At 38.7% G+C, this 17,928-nt stretch overlaps 2 protein-coding genes and 1 pseudogene across 2 annotated transcripts; 2 read left to right on the forward strand and 1 right to left on the reverse strand.

Annotated features, from left to right (window-relative positions):
• Positions 1 to 1,513: 1,513 nt before the first annotated feature.
• Positions 1,514 to 4,579, forward strand: LOC120258655. The gene is made up of 2 exons (XM_039266105.1): positions 1,514 to 2,672; positions 3,042 to 4,579. Exons 1-2 carry the CDS (start codon positions 1,514 to 1,516, stop codon positions 4,577 to 4,579), a joined length of 2,697 nt encoding a protein of 898 aa, XP_039122039.1.
• A 3,792-nt stretch (positions 4,580 to 8,371) lies between these two features.
• LOC120258225 lies at positions 8,372 to 9,236 on the forward strand (annotated as a pseudogene).
• A 2,381-nt stretch (positions 9,237 to 11,617) lies between these two features.
• Positions 11,618 to 17,928, reverse strand: LOC120259107 (aspartic proteinase oryzasin-1-like). Its single transcript, XM_039266644.1, has 14 exons — positions 17,828 to 17,928; positions 16,844 to 17,218; positions 16,714 to 16,774; positions 15,428 to 15,522; positions 15,227 to 15,339; positions 14,297 to 14,465; positions 14,153 to 14,192; positions 14,003 to 14,067; positions 13,610 to 13,723; positions 13,457 to 13,521; positions 13,177 to 13,333; positions 12,974 to 13,093; positions 12,002 to 12,090; positions 11,618 to 11,921 (listed from the first exon to the last, which is right to left on the reverse strand). Exons 2-14 carry the CDS (start codon positions 17,210 to 17,212, stop codon positions 11,837 to 11,839), a joined length of 1,542 nt encoding a protein of 513 aa, XP_039122578.1. The 5' UTR covers positions 17,213 to 17,218; positions 17,828 to 17,928; the 3' UTR covers positions 11,618 to 11,836.

The following is a 17,928-nucleotide window of genomic DNA, read 5'->3' on the forward strand; positions in this document are numbered from 1 at the left end:
ATGCTTGGAGGGGGCTCGGAGATTTCTCGGTTGCGGACCTGCCTAACGGATACTACTTCATCCGCTGTGCATCGACGGAGATGCATGATAAGCTCCTTTGGGATGGTCCCTGGACGGTTGCTGGCCGTATTCTCCAACTGGCGCCCTGGAAAGAATGCTTTCAACCGGCCTTCGAGAGGCTGTCTACCGCAGCTGTTTGGCTTCAACTATACCATCTTCCGATGGAGCTTTGGACCGGTGAGATTATTGAGGCTGTTGCCTCACAATTTGGTCGTCTTCTCAAAATCAACAGCCACACCACTGATAGATCTCGGGCCAAATTTGCGAGGGTCTGTGTGGAGCTTGACCTCTCTCTTCCCCTCCAGCAGGGTACTTGGGTTAACTATGGTGGTTTCTCGGTTTTCATCCTTGTGCTGTATGAAAAACTCCCGGTGTTTTGCTATAGTTGTGGAAAGATTGGCCACGAAGAAGCCAACTGTGACCAACCCAGCAGTCGCCCGCGACCCGGTCATTTTGTGCCGCCGGCTCCCTCTGTGGAGAGGCAGGCGCAGGATGACCTGGGTATGCAGGTTGATGGGGCTGGTGAGGTCCAACTTGACTTCTCTGTTGATCCTGTTGTGCACCAAGGCCTATCTGGGGATGAAGCTTCTTTTGGTCCCTGGTTGAAGCCGAAAGCCAAACGGCGGCCGACGAGGGGTCGGGGTGGTCACCGTGGGGGCTCCCACGGCAGCAACCGTATCCCTCCCGTCGGTGACTGCCCGAGAGGCATTGACAGTCCTGATCCAGATGCATGGCCTCCTGCTTGGACGTCTAACCGACACGTGGCGGCATCATCTCGCTCCCATTTGACTCGTGGCGGCCATGCTGTGCGCGGAGGGAGTTCCCGTCTTTCCTCCTCTGACGGACTTTTCCCTCCCTCGGGTCCCGAGGAAGAACTTCCCGTTGCCCCACCTTCCACTGTTTCGCTTGCTCCCGAGGGAGAAGCTCCCGTTGCCCCACCTTCCTCTGTTTTGCATGCTCCCGAGATCGCCTCGCAGAATCCGCCTCCTGACACCCGCTCTCACGTCACTTCTCTTGTCCCCCTCGAGCCCCCTGTTGATCCTCCTAGGGATCAGTTGGGGTCTCCAACGGACGGCGAGATGACTTCTGGCCCTTCTGCCATTTCATCTGCCAACCCCCTTCTTATCTCTTCAGTTGTCCCTCCCTTGTCTTCTGGGGGTGGTAGACACGACTCCTCCAACCATGCTCTGATTGTTAAGAATCTGGCCGGGGTGCTGGCGATTCCTCCTCGCCCTGACCATATCATGGATACTTCTCACTCGGATGCTTCCCTTTCTTCTGATGAGCCGGACGACGACATGATTCTCAGCCATTTCCAAAACGAAGCTAAATTAGAAGCTCTTGCAAGACGTGGCCCCTCTAAAAGCGGCTCGACCCCTAAAAAAGGGAGAAAATCTTCAAACCCTTAAATTCCTCCCTCTTTTTCTCTTTGCTTTCTCTATCTTCTGTCTTTATGGATCTAAAAATTTTCACTTGGAACTGTAGGGGTATCTCCAATCCTCGGTTTTTTAGCCGAATTCAAGATGTTATCGCTCGCTTGAAGCCCAACTTTCTCTGCCTGGTTGAGACCAAAGCCAATGCCTCTCGGGTCTGGCGCTTCTGCAATAAACTCCATCGTTGGTGGGACTGGGCTGCCATCTCCTCCTCCGGCCTATCGGGAGGCATCCTTGTGCTTTGGAAGAGATCTATTGGCATAGTCACTCCCGTGGCTTCCTCTCGTTTGGTTCTTCATTTAGTCATTACCACCTACGATAAAACTTGGATTCTCTCTACTGTTTATAACTCACAGATCCTTTCTGATCAGAAACTGCTTTGGAGATCTCTCCAGGGTTTTTCTAGTCTCTCCATTCCCTGGCTTCTCTCGGGCGATTTCAATGCCATCTCCTCTCGGGAGGAACACAGGGGCGGAAACTTTTCTCACTACGCGTCTAAATCTTCCTTTTTCTCTGATTTCATTTTCTCTAACAACCTCTTTGACTTAGGCTTCTCTGGATCCCGCTTCACTTGGTGCAATGGTCAGGAGGGTCTTGCTCGCCGTTGGGCTAGATTAGATCGTTTTCTGGCGAACTCTTTGTGGCTCCTGGATTTTCAACGGATCTCCAACACTCATCTTCCCAGAATTTTTTCAGACCACTCCCCCCTTCTTCTCTCTGCGTTTAAATCCGCTTATATCCCTAAAAAAAGTTTTCGTTTTGGCAATTGCTGGCTTGATTATGCAGGTTGCCATAAGAGTGTTCTCCGCGCTTGGGCTGGCTGTACTAATTCGTCTCCTCTTCGCTCTTTCTCTCTGGCGGTCTCGCGCACCAAACAATTTGTTCTTGGCTGGAGGAATTCTTGCCATGGTAACATTGAAGTTGAAATTGAAAACATTGAGAAAGAGATTCGTTCCCTTGAGGACGCGCCGTCATCCTCGGACGCATCTTGGAATTCCACCTGGCTCCGTGCTCTCCATAACAGACGCAACGCCTTACTGAGACAAAAGGACATTTATTGGCGCCAGCGGGCCCATGCTCACTGGCTGCATCACAGTGATAGGAACTCCAACTTTTTTCACAATTCGGTTAAAATTCGGCATCATCGTAACAGAATCAACTTCATCAAAGATTCCACGGGTACTATCCTTTCCTCCCATACCGATATTGAAAATTGTTTCAAAAATCATTTCCAAAATCTCTGGACTTCTTCTTCTTCTCTTTCTCTTGATGCTATTTTTTCCGCGTTGCCTGATGACCTTCCGACTCTTTCGGAGGAGGACCATGGGGTCCTGCTTGCCCCTCTCACTAAGCGAGAGGTCTACAGAACCCTCTTATCTATGCCTCGCGGTAAGAGTCCGGGTCCGGACGGCTTGAACGTTGAATTTTATGTTTTTTATTGGAACCTCATCGGCGATCATCTCTTTAATGCGATCAATCAGTTTTTCATCGACGGTTTTCTCCCTCCTTCTTGGGGTTAAACCTTAGTTGTTTTAATTCCTAAGAAAGATAACCCCTCCCTCTCCTCTGATTTTCGCCCCATTTCGCTTTGCAACGTCTGTTATAAAATTGTTACCAAAATCCTTGCTACTCGCTTAAGGTCTGTTATCCACAAGATTGTCGGTCCTGAGCAAAATGGTTTCTTACCTGGCCGTGGCACTTTTGATAACATTATTGCGGTTCAAGAGATTGCTCATAGCCTCGAATTCGATTTCCCAGCCCACCCGAGGATGATCTTAAAAATTGATATTGAGAAAGCCTTTGATACGATTGAATGGTTAGCTATTCTTGCCACCCTCAGTAGGATGGGCTTTCCTCTAGTTTGGATTAATTTGATCAAGTCCTGCCTTTCCTCGGCCTCTTTCTCTATAGTTATTAATGGTCAGAACTCTCCCTGGTTCTCTTCCAGCCGGGGAGTTAGGCAAGGTGATCCAATTTCCCCTCTCATTTTCATCCTAGTTTCTCAAAATCTCTCAGCCTTACTGAACAAAGCTCTCTCCCTTCAACTGGTGCCTGGATTCCACTGTGCCCTGACCAGGAATTTTAATCATCTAATGTTCGCGGATGATTTGATCATCATCACTTTGGCGTCTAGGAAGATCGCCAGAAACTGTGTGCTCTGCTTGAATCTCTACCAGAGCCTTACTGGTCAGAAACCCAACCTCAGTAAATCTCAATTCTTCCTTCCCTCCTGGGCCAATCGTACCATTGCTAGATCCATTTCCAGAATTCTTGGTTTTAATCAGGGGATTTTCCCTTTCATGTATCTTGGCGTCCCCATCTCTCCAAAGCGTCTCCCTGCCCCTCATTTTAACTCCATTACTAATCGAGTCCGCAATACTATCCACTCCTGGAACCACTCCTCTATCTCCACTGCTGGTCGAGCTATCCTTTTGAATAGCTCAATCTTCTCTGTTCCTACCTACCATCTCTCAGTTATGCACCTCCCCGTCTCCATTCTTAACGACATTTCCAAACTTGCTCGGAGTTTCCTCTTGGGGAAAACTGGCAATTGTAGTGGCTTCCATTCCATTCCTTGGACTGTTACTACACTTCCTAAATCTGAGGGTGGGTTGGAAATTCGTAATCTCTCTCTGGTTCAGCACTCTCTTATGGCTAAGAACATTTTTGCAGTCTTAAACATGGATAACAGAATTTGGGTGGACATTTTTAAAATCAAATACAAGGATTGGCATCCTTGGAGCATTCCTTCTGTTTCTAATGCTTCTTGGTTTTTCAAATCTTTTTCGAAAAATGCTTCCATCCTCAAAAATAACCTTCATATTATTTCCTGCAACCCTGCTACTGCGAATTTATGGAATGATCCCATCCTCCTTGATCTTCCTATTTCGTGCAAACCCACTTTTTGGAATATGGACTTTTCTCCTCACGAGGTTTCCTTTATGGACTTATTTGATGGTAATTCTCTCCATCGCCCCACCCTGACCAATCTCTTGGGTACCTCCCTGAATTGGGACTGGATTGATAAGCTTAAGTTTGATACCCAGAGTGTTCCTCTTTGGGTTTGGGCTCCCCGGAACTCTTAGGCAACTATCGCCTCCTCAGTCTACTCTAGGCTCATCAGTGATCATGATTCTCCCCCTTGGCTTGGATGGCGGGATATCTGGAGTCTCAAGACCTTACCAAGAATTAAAACTTTTATGTGGAAGCTTGCCCATACCAAGCTTGTTACCAGCTCTTACCTTTACCATCTCAATATTGGTCCAATTGCTAATTGTCCTTTTTGCTCTTTAGTGGTGGAGACTGCCGGGCACTTGTTGTGGCATTGTTCCAAAGTCTCCCCTCTTTGGTCAGATCTCCTCTCTAGACTGGGCCTCTCTTTGGGCTTAATGCAAACTTTACACACTGGACAATGGCTGATCTCATCTCTTAGTCCTTGGACTAAAGCTTTGATTGCCACTGTCGCCTGGTTAATTTGGAAAGCGCGTTGTAATTTGATCTTCAAGAACTGGGATCCTCATTTCAATACTCTTCTGTCCCGGGCTTGGTCTCTCTGCTCAGACTTTTTCAAATCCTCGACATTTTATTCCAGGGAATATTCTTATCCACAATCTCATTCAAATTCTATTTATATTTTCTCTGATGCCTCCTGGGAGGAATCCACTGGGGATGCCGGTCTTGGTTTTCTTGTGGTCTCTCATCCGGGTTCCATCTTGCTTGCAGGTTGTGACCATGCAAATTTAGCATCTCCACTGACGGCGGAATTGGCGGCTATCCTTCTGGCTTTGCGTTCGTGTGTCCACTCGTCTTGGAAGCCTGATCGGATCTTCTCTGACTGTCCGGGAATTTCTCAAATCCTCAAAGATTTTAATCCTTGTGTTGCCTGGAGACTCTTCAATGAATATCAAGAGCTGATTTCTCTTCTTAAGCTCTTCCCTGACATCGTCTTCTCTTCCATCCCTCGTGAAGACAACGTCATTGCGGACGCGCTTGCTACCTGTGGTCGTCATCTTCATGCGCCCTCCCTCTTTTTCCAAGGCCTTGATCGGCCGACTTGGCTTGACGAGCTATGCCATCTTCATCACCTGTCTTTTTAGTCTGTTTTCTTTTGTAATAGCTGTTGCTATTAGTGTAAAAAAACCTAATTCAACCCACAAAAATCTATAAGAGAACTTTATTCGATGTATTCTGACGTGACTAAATAAGAGTTAAAAATGGTCCATTTTTCAATTACGTCAAATTTATGTTCAAGTTTAATGATGAAGGCAATTAAACATTAAATTTTGAACTAGTAATAAATAAAAATCAATCAATTTTACTAGTCACTGAATGTCCACGACAAGCAACAGAAAGCCATGAAATAATGTTCGCCATTGAAGACAGAATGGCTTCTTGGATTCCCCCTTTGAAGGGTTCCAAATTAGACATTATTATTGACTCTTTCAACTTCTATTTGAAAAAGTTCTACAATGTTGTTAGATCAATAATAATTATGTTTAGAAATTGAAACCAATGGACAGAGGTGCCTGCCATTATCAGAATGTTGGATCCTTAACAACCTTTTCATTCTTTCGCTGGTATACTTTGTGTAATCCTATCAACATGTTTGAGCATGGGTTTTCATGTCACAGTTGAATTGACCTGTAAAATTATTAAGCTAGTTTTTTTATTAAAAAAACTATAAAAATACTAATAACCTTATAGTCTATTGGCACCAAATTCAAAAGTGTTCTCGTTTTTTTACTAAATAAATTAGTTCAAACCTCAATTCAACTCGTGAGGTATGCATACAATCAAACCAAAAAGAGTGAGGCAAATAAAAGAAAACCCACACCATGTTTAGCATAAGAACATGAAACCCTCTAAATTTAACTATTTAGTATGCTCATTAATCAGAATACTATGATCTATGTATTTATTATAATTTTTTTTTTTAATAACAAAAAACTTACACTTCCGACACGGTTGTATGGAGTAAATCGGGCATGTGAGACAGAGCAATTAAGAGGTATGGACCATGGAAATGAGAGGGAGCAAGAGGTTGCCATCCATCAATCTATCATCTGTCAAGGCTGCTAGTGAACAATTTCAAGAAGAAAAGACCCCATGAAAGCCAACACCTAGTCTCTATCTATCTTAATCATCATAGTAATTAAGAACAAGTTTCACTCTTATAAATCAACAATTTGCATTTTAGGTTTTAGTTTTTATAAACCACTATGTGATATCTAGTCATGAGTATAATTGTTCCTTAGTTTAGAAGAATTTTTTTTTTATTTAGAAAATATGAACAAATTATATTAAAGGACATACATAAATTTAAAATTAATCTTTTAATACATCTGTTATTAGTTTATATGAACTAAAATTCAAATATATTTTTTTAACTGAAATATAAATATTTTACTGAGGATCCATTGTCAATGAGCTCATTGACAGATCTCCAAATGATTTAACTAATCATCTTATTCCTTTGATTTTTTTTTAAAAAGGAGGTGGCATTCTAGTGTCATGAGAGTCAAAAAGAACATAAAAGTTTCTCCTTAACATCTAAGATAAGCTTTAAGGGGCATTTGGTGAATACCAGGCGGTTGGTGCTATATTTATATACATATCATTTAATTATATCAAGTATTTATTAATTATCATTAAATGAATAACACAAATCCGTTTGCAATGAATTGAAAGGGGACGTAGTCCAGGTAGGGTAACGTCTAAACTAGTTCACGAATTAAATCTTCGCCATAACCTTCAAATATGGAGTAAATGTTTAGATCATATTTAATTTTATATTATATAAAGATATTTGTTAAATTATTTTATATTTGATTTAAAATTTAAATATTTTTCTAAATTGGGCAATTAGTTTCTCTTACAAAGGTTATATCTAACGATTCTAAACAGTGTAAAATTATCCACCTCTAAATTTCACGGAACTTCAAAAAAAATAATAATAATAAAAAAATAATTTCCATGGCTCTATTCTAATCAAATACACCTTCATGCGCATGACCTCTGGCTGACTTCTCATACAAATAAATAAGGTTTTTTTATTATTATTATGGATAAGGAATATAAATAAGATAATTTTGACATTTTTTTTTTCACAATTGTTAATTAATATATCATGATGCAAACAGTCTTACGAGCATAAGTAAATTTTCAACAAAACACTGCAATAAAAAGAATTCAAGCTTAATCTAGCAATATTAAAAATTATTCTCACAAGTGTTTTAATAAGGGTAAAATATGTAGATTTAAGTAATTTCTTGGGTTCGAGAAAACACCATCTTTTGAAGGAAACCAGATTTTAGTTTAATTAATTAAATTAAAAACAATCAAAATGTACACTTTTTTCAATTAAAATACAAATTTAATTGGCAATGTCATTATTAGCATTAATTTTATATTTATAAAAAAGTTGGTGAAATTATTGCTCAATTATTCTTGTATATCTAAGTGGCAGGGTCACTTCTTGGTACCTTTGTTTGTCATTTTCATTTTTTTTGTATGCTACTATCTCGTATGCTACTTCAGTCTATTCTACTATTCTTATTTATCACTAGTGGACATTAAAATCTTATTTATTTACTTTAATTATTATTTATAAATAAAATTATACTTTATCCATTTTTTAATAATAATAATAATAATAATAATAACGCCAATAACCAGTGAAATACCTTAATTGAGTCTTTGAGCATTCGCCTCCAATGCCAAGATGCCTTACGGTCACCGCCAAAATTCCTCATAAGTGTAAGGAGGTGAGATCACTACGGGTTACCGGATCACAAAATTATTATTAAAAAAATAATAATTTAAAACTTTAAATAAAATAAATAAATAAACCATTAATTTATACCTAGAATTCTATAAAAAGGCGAGCGCCTTCATCTCCCCACTAGAGCTTGTTCCTTGTCTTCATCTCATCTTCAAACTCGCCTCCTCAATTCTCACACTCGCTCCCAGATCGAATACCAACCGTTGGATCGTCACCACCAATGGACTCCATCAAGGCAGAGAAGCAGAACGCGATGCGGCGCTACCGTCGGATGCGGACGATCGGACGGACGATACGCAGTCTGGAGGTCTGCGCGGCGATGATGATCATCTTGTGGACCTCGCCTAGGCTTCCCAACGCCGTTAGGGTTTCCGGCGAGGTTCTCCGAGCCGCCGCCACCGCGCTTCTCAGACCTCGCTTTGTCTTCCTTCTTGGTAACGCCATCGTGCTTGTCCTCTTCGTGAAGTCCGGTAACATCAGTGGATCTCCGCCGCCAAGCTCTGATCTCTACGATGAGTTCCTCGAGACCCGCGGGTGCCCGGGTCGTGGATGCTTCTCCGGCGGCGGCGGCGGCAGCGGCAGCGGCGGCGGCGGAGGAGGAGGGGGTGTGCGAAGAGAAGAAGGTGGTGGTCGTTGAGACGAAGAAGAGAGAGTACCAGAGGACGAGATCGGAGAGGATGGAGAGGGGGCAAGAGGAGCCGGAGCTGCGGCGATCGAAGACGGAGGTTGGGCGGAAGGCGGATGGGGAGGAGGATGCGGAGGAGTTCCGGAGAACGATCGAGGAGTTCATCGCGAAGCAGCGGAAGTTCAATCTCGAGGAATCCATGGCACTCGTATCTAGTTCTACTGCGAATGAATAAACTTTTTCTCTTTCTCTCTTTCTCACTCTCTCTCACTGTTTATATTTTAATATATATAAATATTTGTGTAAATTTGGGGAAAAATAAAAAAATGGTTTAGTTTGGGTGATTTTTGGAGTTGTTTTTTTAAAATTTTGTTCTTCTGTTTTTTGTTTCCATTTTGTCAGGGTGTTCATTTTTTTCTATATTTTCTTTAAAATTTTATTTATTTAATTAATTAAGATAAATTTAGTAAGTAATGGATTTTAGCCATTTAGGCTATAATTTATAGTTTAGCTAAGATGGAAGTTTTGGTTTAGATTTTTTTTTTTAATGGTTTATATATCCAAATGTTTTGCTTTTGATCCAATGTAGGTAAAAGGTCCCATCTCATTTTCAAGATTTGATAGCTCCACATTGAGATAATGAGATGAGATAGATTTTTCCTCCATTAGATCTATGAGAGTTTTCATGATTTAATTCATTTGGAATAAATATATCAATCTCATGAATATATGTTTATCTGATGCTAAAACAAAAGAGCAGAATTACTTGCAGAGTTAAAAACCTATATTTTATCACTAGTTAATATTAATATTTGATTGGAAACTGAAGTTTTGGCAAAAGGATAAATAAATACAAGAGCTTTTGACATGCTCTATAATGCGTGGGACCCATTTCCATTTGTCCCACTCCCACAAACTCCAAAGGTACATCTTTACTAATCTCAAAACTAAAAAACCTCCATCTGTCTCTTTGTTGTTGATTTTCTCTAATTTTCTATATAAAGAAAAGGACTTCAATAGACTCAGGTCACTTAAATATTCTTTTTATATAACAAAAAATATATATATAAAGTAAACTAATCACTCTTAAATTGCAAGCATATTTCAAAAGAGACGTTTAGTTTTATACCCTAAAGGGACCCATTCTTAAAAAAAGCAACCCCTTTGTGTGCTCTTTTCTATAGTGCTTGGGCTCCATATCTTACCTCTTTGTTTGCAATTATCCATTCATCACACATAAACACTACTTTGAATCTTATACACTAACTTAAACTAATGCACTTATACTCCTTGTCCCATCAGCATGTGCTATCTAATTGAACTTATCTTTTTGATTGTCCATAACATCAATTTTCCAAGGCTAACAAATCTTTAACTTGAGATTTTCCAAGATAATTTAACCATAGATCACAACTAGGACTAGTTTATTAAATGCAAAAAATGTCACTCTTTTCCTACATATCACAATCCATCAGCAAACAAACATCTCACCCTTGTCTTGTTCCTCTTTAAAAACTTCACATTTGCATGAAATTGATACTGGAGATCAGCAGGCGTTGGACTTTTCCTAATAAACCAGCAAGGTTCACAGCAATCAAAGTCATACAAGCATTCCATCTTTAATTCTTTAACCAATAATAATACACTAATGAAGTAATAAAATACATCAAAAGAAACTGAAGAAGTAATCATCTGTGATTTTCTTATGGTGGTTTAGGTAGTTCTCATGTTCCAATCTTTGATCCTTCAGGCCTTAGAATTGTGGAGATTAAAATAAAATAAAATAAAATAATTCCAATATCTGGTTTAGCAATAACCTTTTTATGCTTTGGTGAGATGACATAAAACAACACTCCTCTTAATAAAAGAAGAATATATTCTCTTGATTTGATGCCACAAATAATTCTTAGCATAGAATCTATAGTTTTTTTTTTTCTGTGTCTCAAAACAGCCATCCTTGATTGGCAAATGCTCTAAAAAAAATATCTTAAGCATTAAGGTGGTTTCTAAAAGTCCATCTCTTTCAGTGAGAACTAATATCTTTAGTACAATGTCTTGGGGAATAAATTCTCCTAACCAGTACTTCCTAATCCTCATGTTGGAGCTCCCTGTAGTCTCTTTATGGAGAATCATCTTTTTCATCAACATTATTGGAGGATAAAATTATGGATTATACCATTATCAATTGAAGCCAATATTTTTATAGCAATTCACAACTAGATCCCAGGATGTGAAAAAAATTTTCCATTTTAACCCTACCTATAATGAACCTTCTTGCAATATAAAAGAACCAAAATACAAGTATGAGTTCATCATCGGCAACCATATTGAGTAGAAGAATCGTAAGTGTTACATTTCGGTTGTAGTTGCGTGTATACCAAATTAAAACTCACTGCAACCACTTTATGAAGAAGCTTGCACAACAATTTTAATAACTAGCCCAATAAACACATGGATTGATCTCAAACTTTTATGGATTCCCATCACTGTCCATTAATATTAATATTCTTTTTAGAGTTGACGGTGTTTAGATGTACATCTAACAGTATTTCAACTAAAGAGACGTCACGACATTACTCTTTATACAGAATCATTCACTTTAGCCCTAAGCAGCCTCCTACATTGTTCTAACATAGCTCTATGTGCACCATCTCTACTAAACGTGAACATATAAAACAACAAAACCTCTATAATAAAATAATAGGAACACTTCATCAATAAGGAACTAGGGCACATCATTGAAATAACAAAACAGGAGTAATACCAGTTGCGTTATCAAAGTTGGACAACAGAGAGGTGTAAAATATAGCAGGTTTTAACAGAAAACTAAACTATGTACACACCACGAGTAATGTTACACAAGTTCACAACCTAAAACACATAGATATTCACATAGCGAAGGTAGTTATTCAAAATATATATATATATATATTCTTACTAAGCTGCCTCAGCAAATCCAACTTGCAGATTGCCATAATCAAAGACAGTGTGGTAGGCTCCCATGAAGATATCACCCAGAATCCTGCATGACAACCCACCAAATGAGATACAAGACGACAAAGCCGATGACATCAGAACAGAAGGAATATATATGAAAAGTACCAGAGAGGTCCACGAGGTGGAGGTACATCCAAGGCTGTGAACCCACTAATGCACTGTGCCATAGAACCCTCTCCAACCTTAAGAATGTACTGCATAAACAAAGGGAGAAAAAAGAAGATTAGAGCAAGTTTTGATCAACTCCATTAACTAATTGAAAGGGATATTATACCCTTTAAATTGGGCAACATTTATCATAAGCATGAATAGACCAGTTCATTATCAACAGCGCATCCTCTAAATTCCTAAAAAAAAGTTGACACCCCTTGCAGGTTTACCCTGGCCTATGGCTTAAGCATAAAGCTTCTGGTTCAGAGTTTTAAGATTCACTGTAATTGTAATATCTAATAAGTCAGCAATAAAAGCAGACAAAGTGACTTCATACAGACCCGGGCAAAAAATTCCAGTGCATTAAAGACGGCATCACTAATACCAAAGAATAAGGTGATCAATCTATCCAGATACAATTTATTTACATTGTATTGCAATTAGTATTTATTGATTCCAGCCTGCCCAGGGTATACTCAGCTAAGAATTTGTTCACAAAAAGGAAAAATATGAAAGCCATACAGGCTACTGGCAACCTTAATGATAACAGAAGTACTGAGAAATTCGGTTGCATGAGATGCTATGATAATAATAAACAAAGTGGTCCAACAATTTAACCTACATAATGGCTAAAACAAAGCCATGATCAAAGTAACTTTTGACATGGCAATGTGCCTTGCTTCAATAGGTTGCATTGACGCATCAATGTAAAAAAATAAAATTCCAAAAGACAATCAATTTGATCTTATAATCAAGGCGAACATGCTTTAGGATAAGAGTTCCAGTGATAATTTTCCTAATTTAATCATAAGCTCCATAAGAAATTTTCCTATAATTCAATCACAATTGTTACGCATAAGAAATAGAGTTAAGAGAAGCAGATAGATTAAAATTAGACACCAATATTCTAGCAGCTAAAAAGCATACCTGCTCTGGACCAAGGTTAAAAGTTTTGCCGCCAATTGTGAAAGAAACAGTGGGCATCGATGGCACACTGCTGCAGTCAACAGATGACTCTCCCATGGGACTAGGAAGACGATCACACAGCTGCCACGCATACCCCACATTTAAGAAAATGCAGCCTAAAATACACCACTGTTCAATACAACATGCACAGTAGGTAATATTACCTCATTGACATAGCTCAAAATCTGTTCCTGTGTCTGGTTTTGCCTCAACTGATTTTGCATCCAAACAACAGCCATCTCACATGCAGTACACATAGCATCATTATGACCAGCTGAGAGCTTACCCCCATCATCATCCACCACGCTCTCAATTCCAATACTTCATGGATAAAGAACATAAGAATATTGAGAACCAAATATTTGAAATAAGAAAAACAAGAAAATGCTTGATCTGATATACAAATCTAAGCTAAAGATCTGAGGTAAATTATAGTGGTAATACCTGACTCCTTGAGTTCCATCAAAGGCACAAAGTCCGATCTGAGAGCAGATTTTCGCAGGTTGTGCCTGGAGAAAAAAAGCACCAGCAAGTTTTGTCCTAAATGAACAAGGAATATTGCCCAGACATATTTTAAAAGAAGAATTTTGTGCAGACCTCTGCCAAGAGCAAATTCAGAATCTGTTCCCCATACTGCGCAACCACTGCTTTGCACTCTTGGCTAACCACCCCAGCTGCACCAATTTTCTGGTTGATTTCTGTAATGACGGTCTGCATTAAAATGCCAAAGAGTTTATCCAAGCAGAAGATATTAAAGCATTGTTCGACATGAACAAAATTTTATAGTAACACAGTATGATGACATGAGACTGTAAATATATCCACAGTTAAGCCCAATTCTACAGATGACTTCTGCTTCATACATTTGAACACCTCACTAAAAGCGGTAAGGTTGCTCAACATACCATGCACCTTACAAACCTTTATCTATTTCATAAATCTCTTTGCACATTTCTGCCTGTTCAACTAGCTTAAATGTGCAGAACATACCGTGGGACCAGCAATAAGAGAAGTTCCAGAATCTGCAATTGCAGAACAACCTCCAGAGCAGAATCCTGAATTCACAGATATACAGACAAGTATTATCCTAAGCTGAAGCTAAACAACAGTATTGAAAAGTATGGTGCATGTAATGACTACCAGTTGTTTGACCACCAATGAGAACATCTTCCATGTTAAACTGCAACAAGGAATTGTGAACATAGCTATATTAGATGAAATAATTGCAGAAGAATTTTGTTTAATCAATAGAAATCTAAATAAGCACACTAAGCAAAACTTGACCTGCCAGTATCCTTTTTGTGTTACTGGGACATAAGTGTGTTCACCCTTATAATGATTTGGATCAACTCCTCCAAATACAATTTCACCACCTTCCCCTTCCCCAGCATGCCGGTTAAACCAGAATGAGAAAACAGGTTCTTTGATTAAACCTTGTTTGACCATGTTATACCTGTCAGAGGCATAAACATATGCTCTTATTAGCCATCGAGATGAATTCATATATTAATTAAAGTATGTTCAAGATATGGTGGATTCCTATCATATTGCAGAAATATTCCATGAAAGTTCATCTATGTTATACTGCATTCTAAATTCTGCAATCAAGATAGAGTATGCACACCCAAATGACTGATGTAACTCTATTGTGGGCACGCTATGGGTGATTGGCACACTCTAAATTGTTTACAGAAATAAACTAAAGCAATAAAAATAAAAGAGTACTTAGAATGTACTGACATACTAAGGAGAATATTGGTAGAATGTGCATAACAAACAGTTACAGTGTGTAACAAGAAAAAGAAAAGGAACAAGAAGACATAAATATCAACGGGAAGGTAATCACAAGACTAGGCAGAAGGCAGGAATGGTTGCAGTATTATGTCAAGCTCAACTAGCCTAGGCATAAGGTCCCTGGTGTCTGGGTGCTCATATCTGGCTGGCTTGAACAAGGATTCTTCTGGACCAATAGAAAATATATTATTTTATATACATTTAAATATTTATTGTGGTTCACTGGTTTCTTATATTTAAGTTAAGTACAGGGTGAATCACCCATTGACCACTCCTATAGAAACCTACTCGTTATTATCAATGAGCTCCTTGGTTAAGAAAATTATAAAATAGCCGAAAACCAGGCTCCAAGGCATGAGGACACACCGGTAACAGAAACACATAATTACTGAACAATATAAAAAAATTAAATCAACATACCATACAGGTTCTGCGTCTCCAACTGAAATCTCTTTGAATCCAAGTCCAAGTATGCCATCAAATTTTGCCATCATGAAAGTAATGCTTGGCTCTCTAGTCGCTTCAATGAATGGCTGAAACCCCAAGTGCAATGAATAGTAAAAATAGATATACAGCCATATTCTCAAAATAATGAACATAAGTTTCAACATAAAACTGAACCTGATCCTTGACAACAAGATCACCAAGTTTAACATGATCTTGGCTAAAGAAACCAGAAATTGCACCCGTACCATAGTGTATCTCTGCAGATTTCCCTGCTCAAAAATAGAAAGCATAGTTCCAACTGAATTATCACCCCCCAAAAAAAAACCAACAACCACAGTCATCGCCAAAAACATAGAGAACTAGTATAACAAAATTATTACAAGGGCAACAAGCAAGATTTATAACCCCAAAATGAACACAGGAATTCCATATAAGTAAGGAAATCACTAAGTGAATCCACAAAGTGCTCCATAGCTTGTGCAAAATAAAGCATAACATCACCATAATGGACGAAAATCAAGAATATATTGTCCCAATGGATCGAGTTCATTAATAAGATTATTTTTATCAGAATAACTGCCCAATAAAAATGCAATATGCTAATAATAATTCCAGCAGTTTTGAATCAAAAATAGATCTCTACCCAGTAATCACATCTACCCATTCCCAATTTGCACAATAAGCTAACCAAGCAATCACAGCATTCATCCTAAATCTACTATTCTCACATGAAAACTACATAGATATACAAACACATGTTCACATCTATTGGATTTTCTATAAGCCAGAACAACTGCAACAAATATAAAGTGATGCCAAAAGACAACCAGAATTAACATGACAAATAAAAAGGGTGTAAGATGAACCCAAACCATGAAAACAAGACAACTAAAGATAATACCAACTACATAGTATGCGATTGGCCAGTCACCCATAGATCTTAAACTATGAACCATGGGCATGGATGCAGTAACACAACACGACAACACAGTGAGACAGCAATTTCTGAAAATTAGAAACACCGGTATGGTGGGACACGATCATAAAAGATATTATATACATATACATAATTTCATATAAAATATTCATTGTAAATATAAATAATTATATTCTCTATTCAAATATAAACTCTATTCCAATTTGTTATAATATACATGAACAAAGAGTCATTTAACAATTATTTATGATGCTTTCCATTAGATAACTGAAGATCGTTACTTGCAACTAAATTTGAATAACTACTCGATCTCGATAATATAAGGGTACTAGATATTTGAATAACTACTAATATATACTTTGCAATATATATTTGAACAATTTATTGCTTTATGTTGTACACCATGTCCTACCATGTTCATGGTGTGCAGCATAACCCTGTTGGTGCTTCATAGGTGTTAAATAAGGGTATCAAATTGATGCGTACGACATACGCATAACACAGAACAATAGTCATAGCTTACCATCCTCCTTATAAGTGCTCGATCGACTAGATCTGTACTTGGAATGAAACAAGCAAGCAACCTGCAGGCCAATAAGCAATTAAATCACATCCCATCAAAGTTCATAAAGATTATTAAAATCATTGCTTACCGAAAAATAGCATTTTGCAGAAGGGACCCAGAGGTTGGAGCTACCGGTATCAAAAATCACTGTAAAAGTCTGTGGGGGTGTACCAACGCCAATCTCCCCAAAGTACTGGGCGTTCATGTAGTTCTTTAGGGAGATGATATCAGTGTCCGTATTCCCATCCCGCAGGCCATTCCGTAGTCCATATCTGTGACCATTAAGACGCTTCCCTTCCTGCAGAGTGAGACGAGCTGCAAGCCGGCTGCTGTCATCAATGGGCTTCTTCTTCAACCCAATCTTCACCAACCCGTCGGCCGATGAAGGGATGGCAAGTGGAAGCAAGAGAAGTGATACCAGAACACAGGCTGTGAAAACCCCATGAACGGAAGCCATTGGAACCTACAGAAAAGAACAGAAACAAATAAAAAGATAAAAGTCATGGTAGAAACAACTGGATTTCAAATACAACTCAGTGATTTTTATGTACAACAACCAAAAACTAGAATCACGATAAGTTTCAGAAAATGAACAAATTCCTAAACTTTAAAAGAAAAAGAAAAAGAAAATGAACATCAAAATATCACTCAAATTCCATCTTTTTTTTTTCTTTTTTGAAAAAGGATGACGGTGATGATCTATAAAACTTAAAAAATATGAAACATGCTCATTTCTATCTCTAAAATCGAGAGAAAAACAGATGATAATTTTAAAAAAAAATCACCAAAAACAGATAATAATTTTCACAAAAAAACAACAACAACAATTAGCCATTCAACAAACCACGTTAAAAACAATAATAATAATAATAATAATAATAATAAACCATCTCTCAAATCGAGAGAAAACCCACAAAAAATAACAAAGAAATCCCTAAAAACTGCAGAAACTAAAACAACTACTCATTCAAATTAAAGCTGGAACCAAAATACATTGAATGTACAACGATCAACCAAAAAAACAATCAATCATACTGAAAAATTCAATAGATTCCAGAAAGAACTCGCTCACCGACGAGAGAAGACGGAATCCGAGGAGCGAAACGAAGCCTTCGATGAGAGGTAAACGAAAAGCAACCCAAAGCTCAAAAGCGATAAAATCCGAAGCAAACC

This window comes from Dioscorea cayenensis, chromosome 4 (assembly GCF_009730915.1).
Source record: "Dioscorea cayenensis subsp. rotundata cultivar TDr96_F1 chromosome 4, TDr96_F1_v2_PseudoChromosome.rev07_lg8_w22 25.fasta, whole genome shotgun sequence".
NCBI lineage: Eukaryota > Viridiplantae > Streptophyta > Magnoliopsida > Dioscoreales > Dioscoreaceae > Dioscorea > Dioscorea cayenensis.

Bases quoted from the DNA above. Each gene is read 5' to 3' on its own strand.
- LOC120258655 (XM_039266105.1), top strand. From the start codon at position 1,514: ATGGATCTAAAAATTTTCACTTGGAACTGTAGGGGTATCTCCAATCCT. The intron at 2,673-3,041 runs GTACTATCCTTT...TTCCTAAGAAAG, and splicing joins CTTCATCAAAGATTCCACGG to ATAACCCCTCCCTCTCCTCT.
- LOC120259107 (XM_039266644.1), bottom strand. From the start codon at position 17,212: ATGGCTTCCGTTCATGGGGTTTTCACAGCCTGTGTTCTGGTATCACTT. The intron at 13,724-14,002 runs GTATGTTCTGCA...ATTTTAATGCAG, and splicing joins CTCTTATTGCTGGTCCCACG to ACCGTCATTACAGAAATCAA. The intron at 12,091-12,973 runs GTATGCTTTTTA...TTGTTTATGCAG, and splicing joins TTAACCTTGGTCCAGAGCAG to TACATTCTTAAGGTTGGAGA.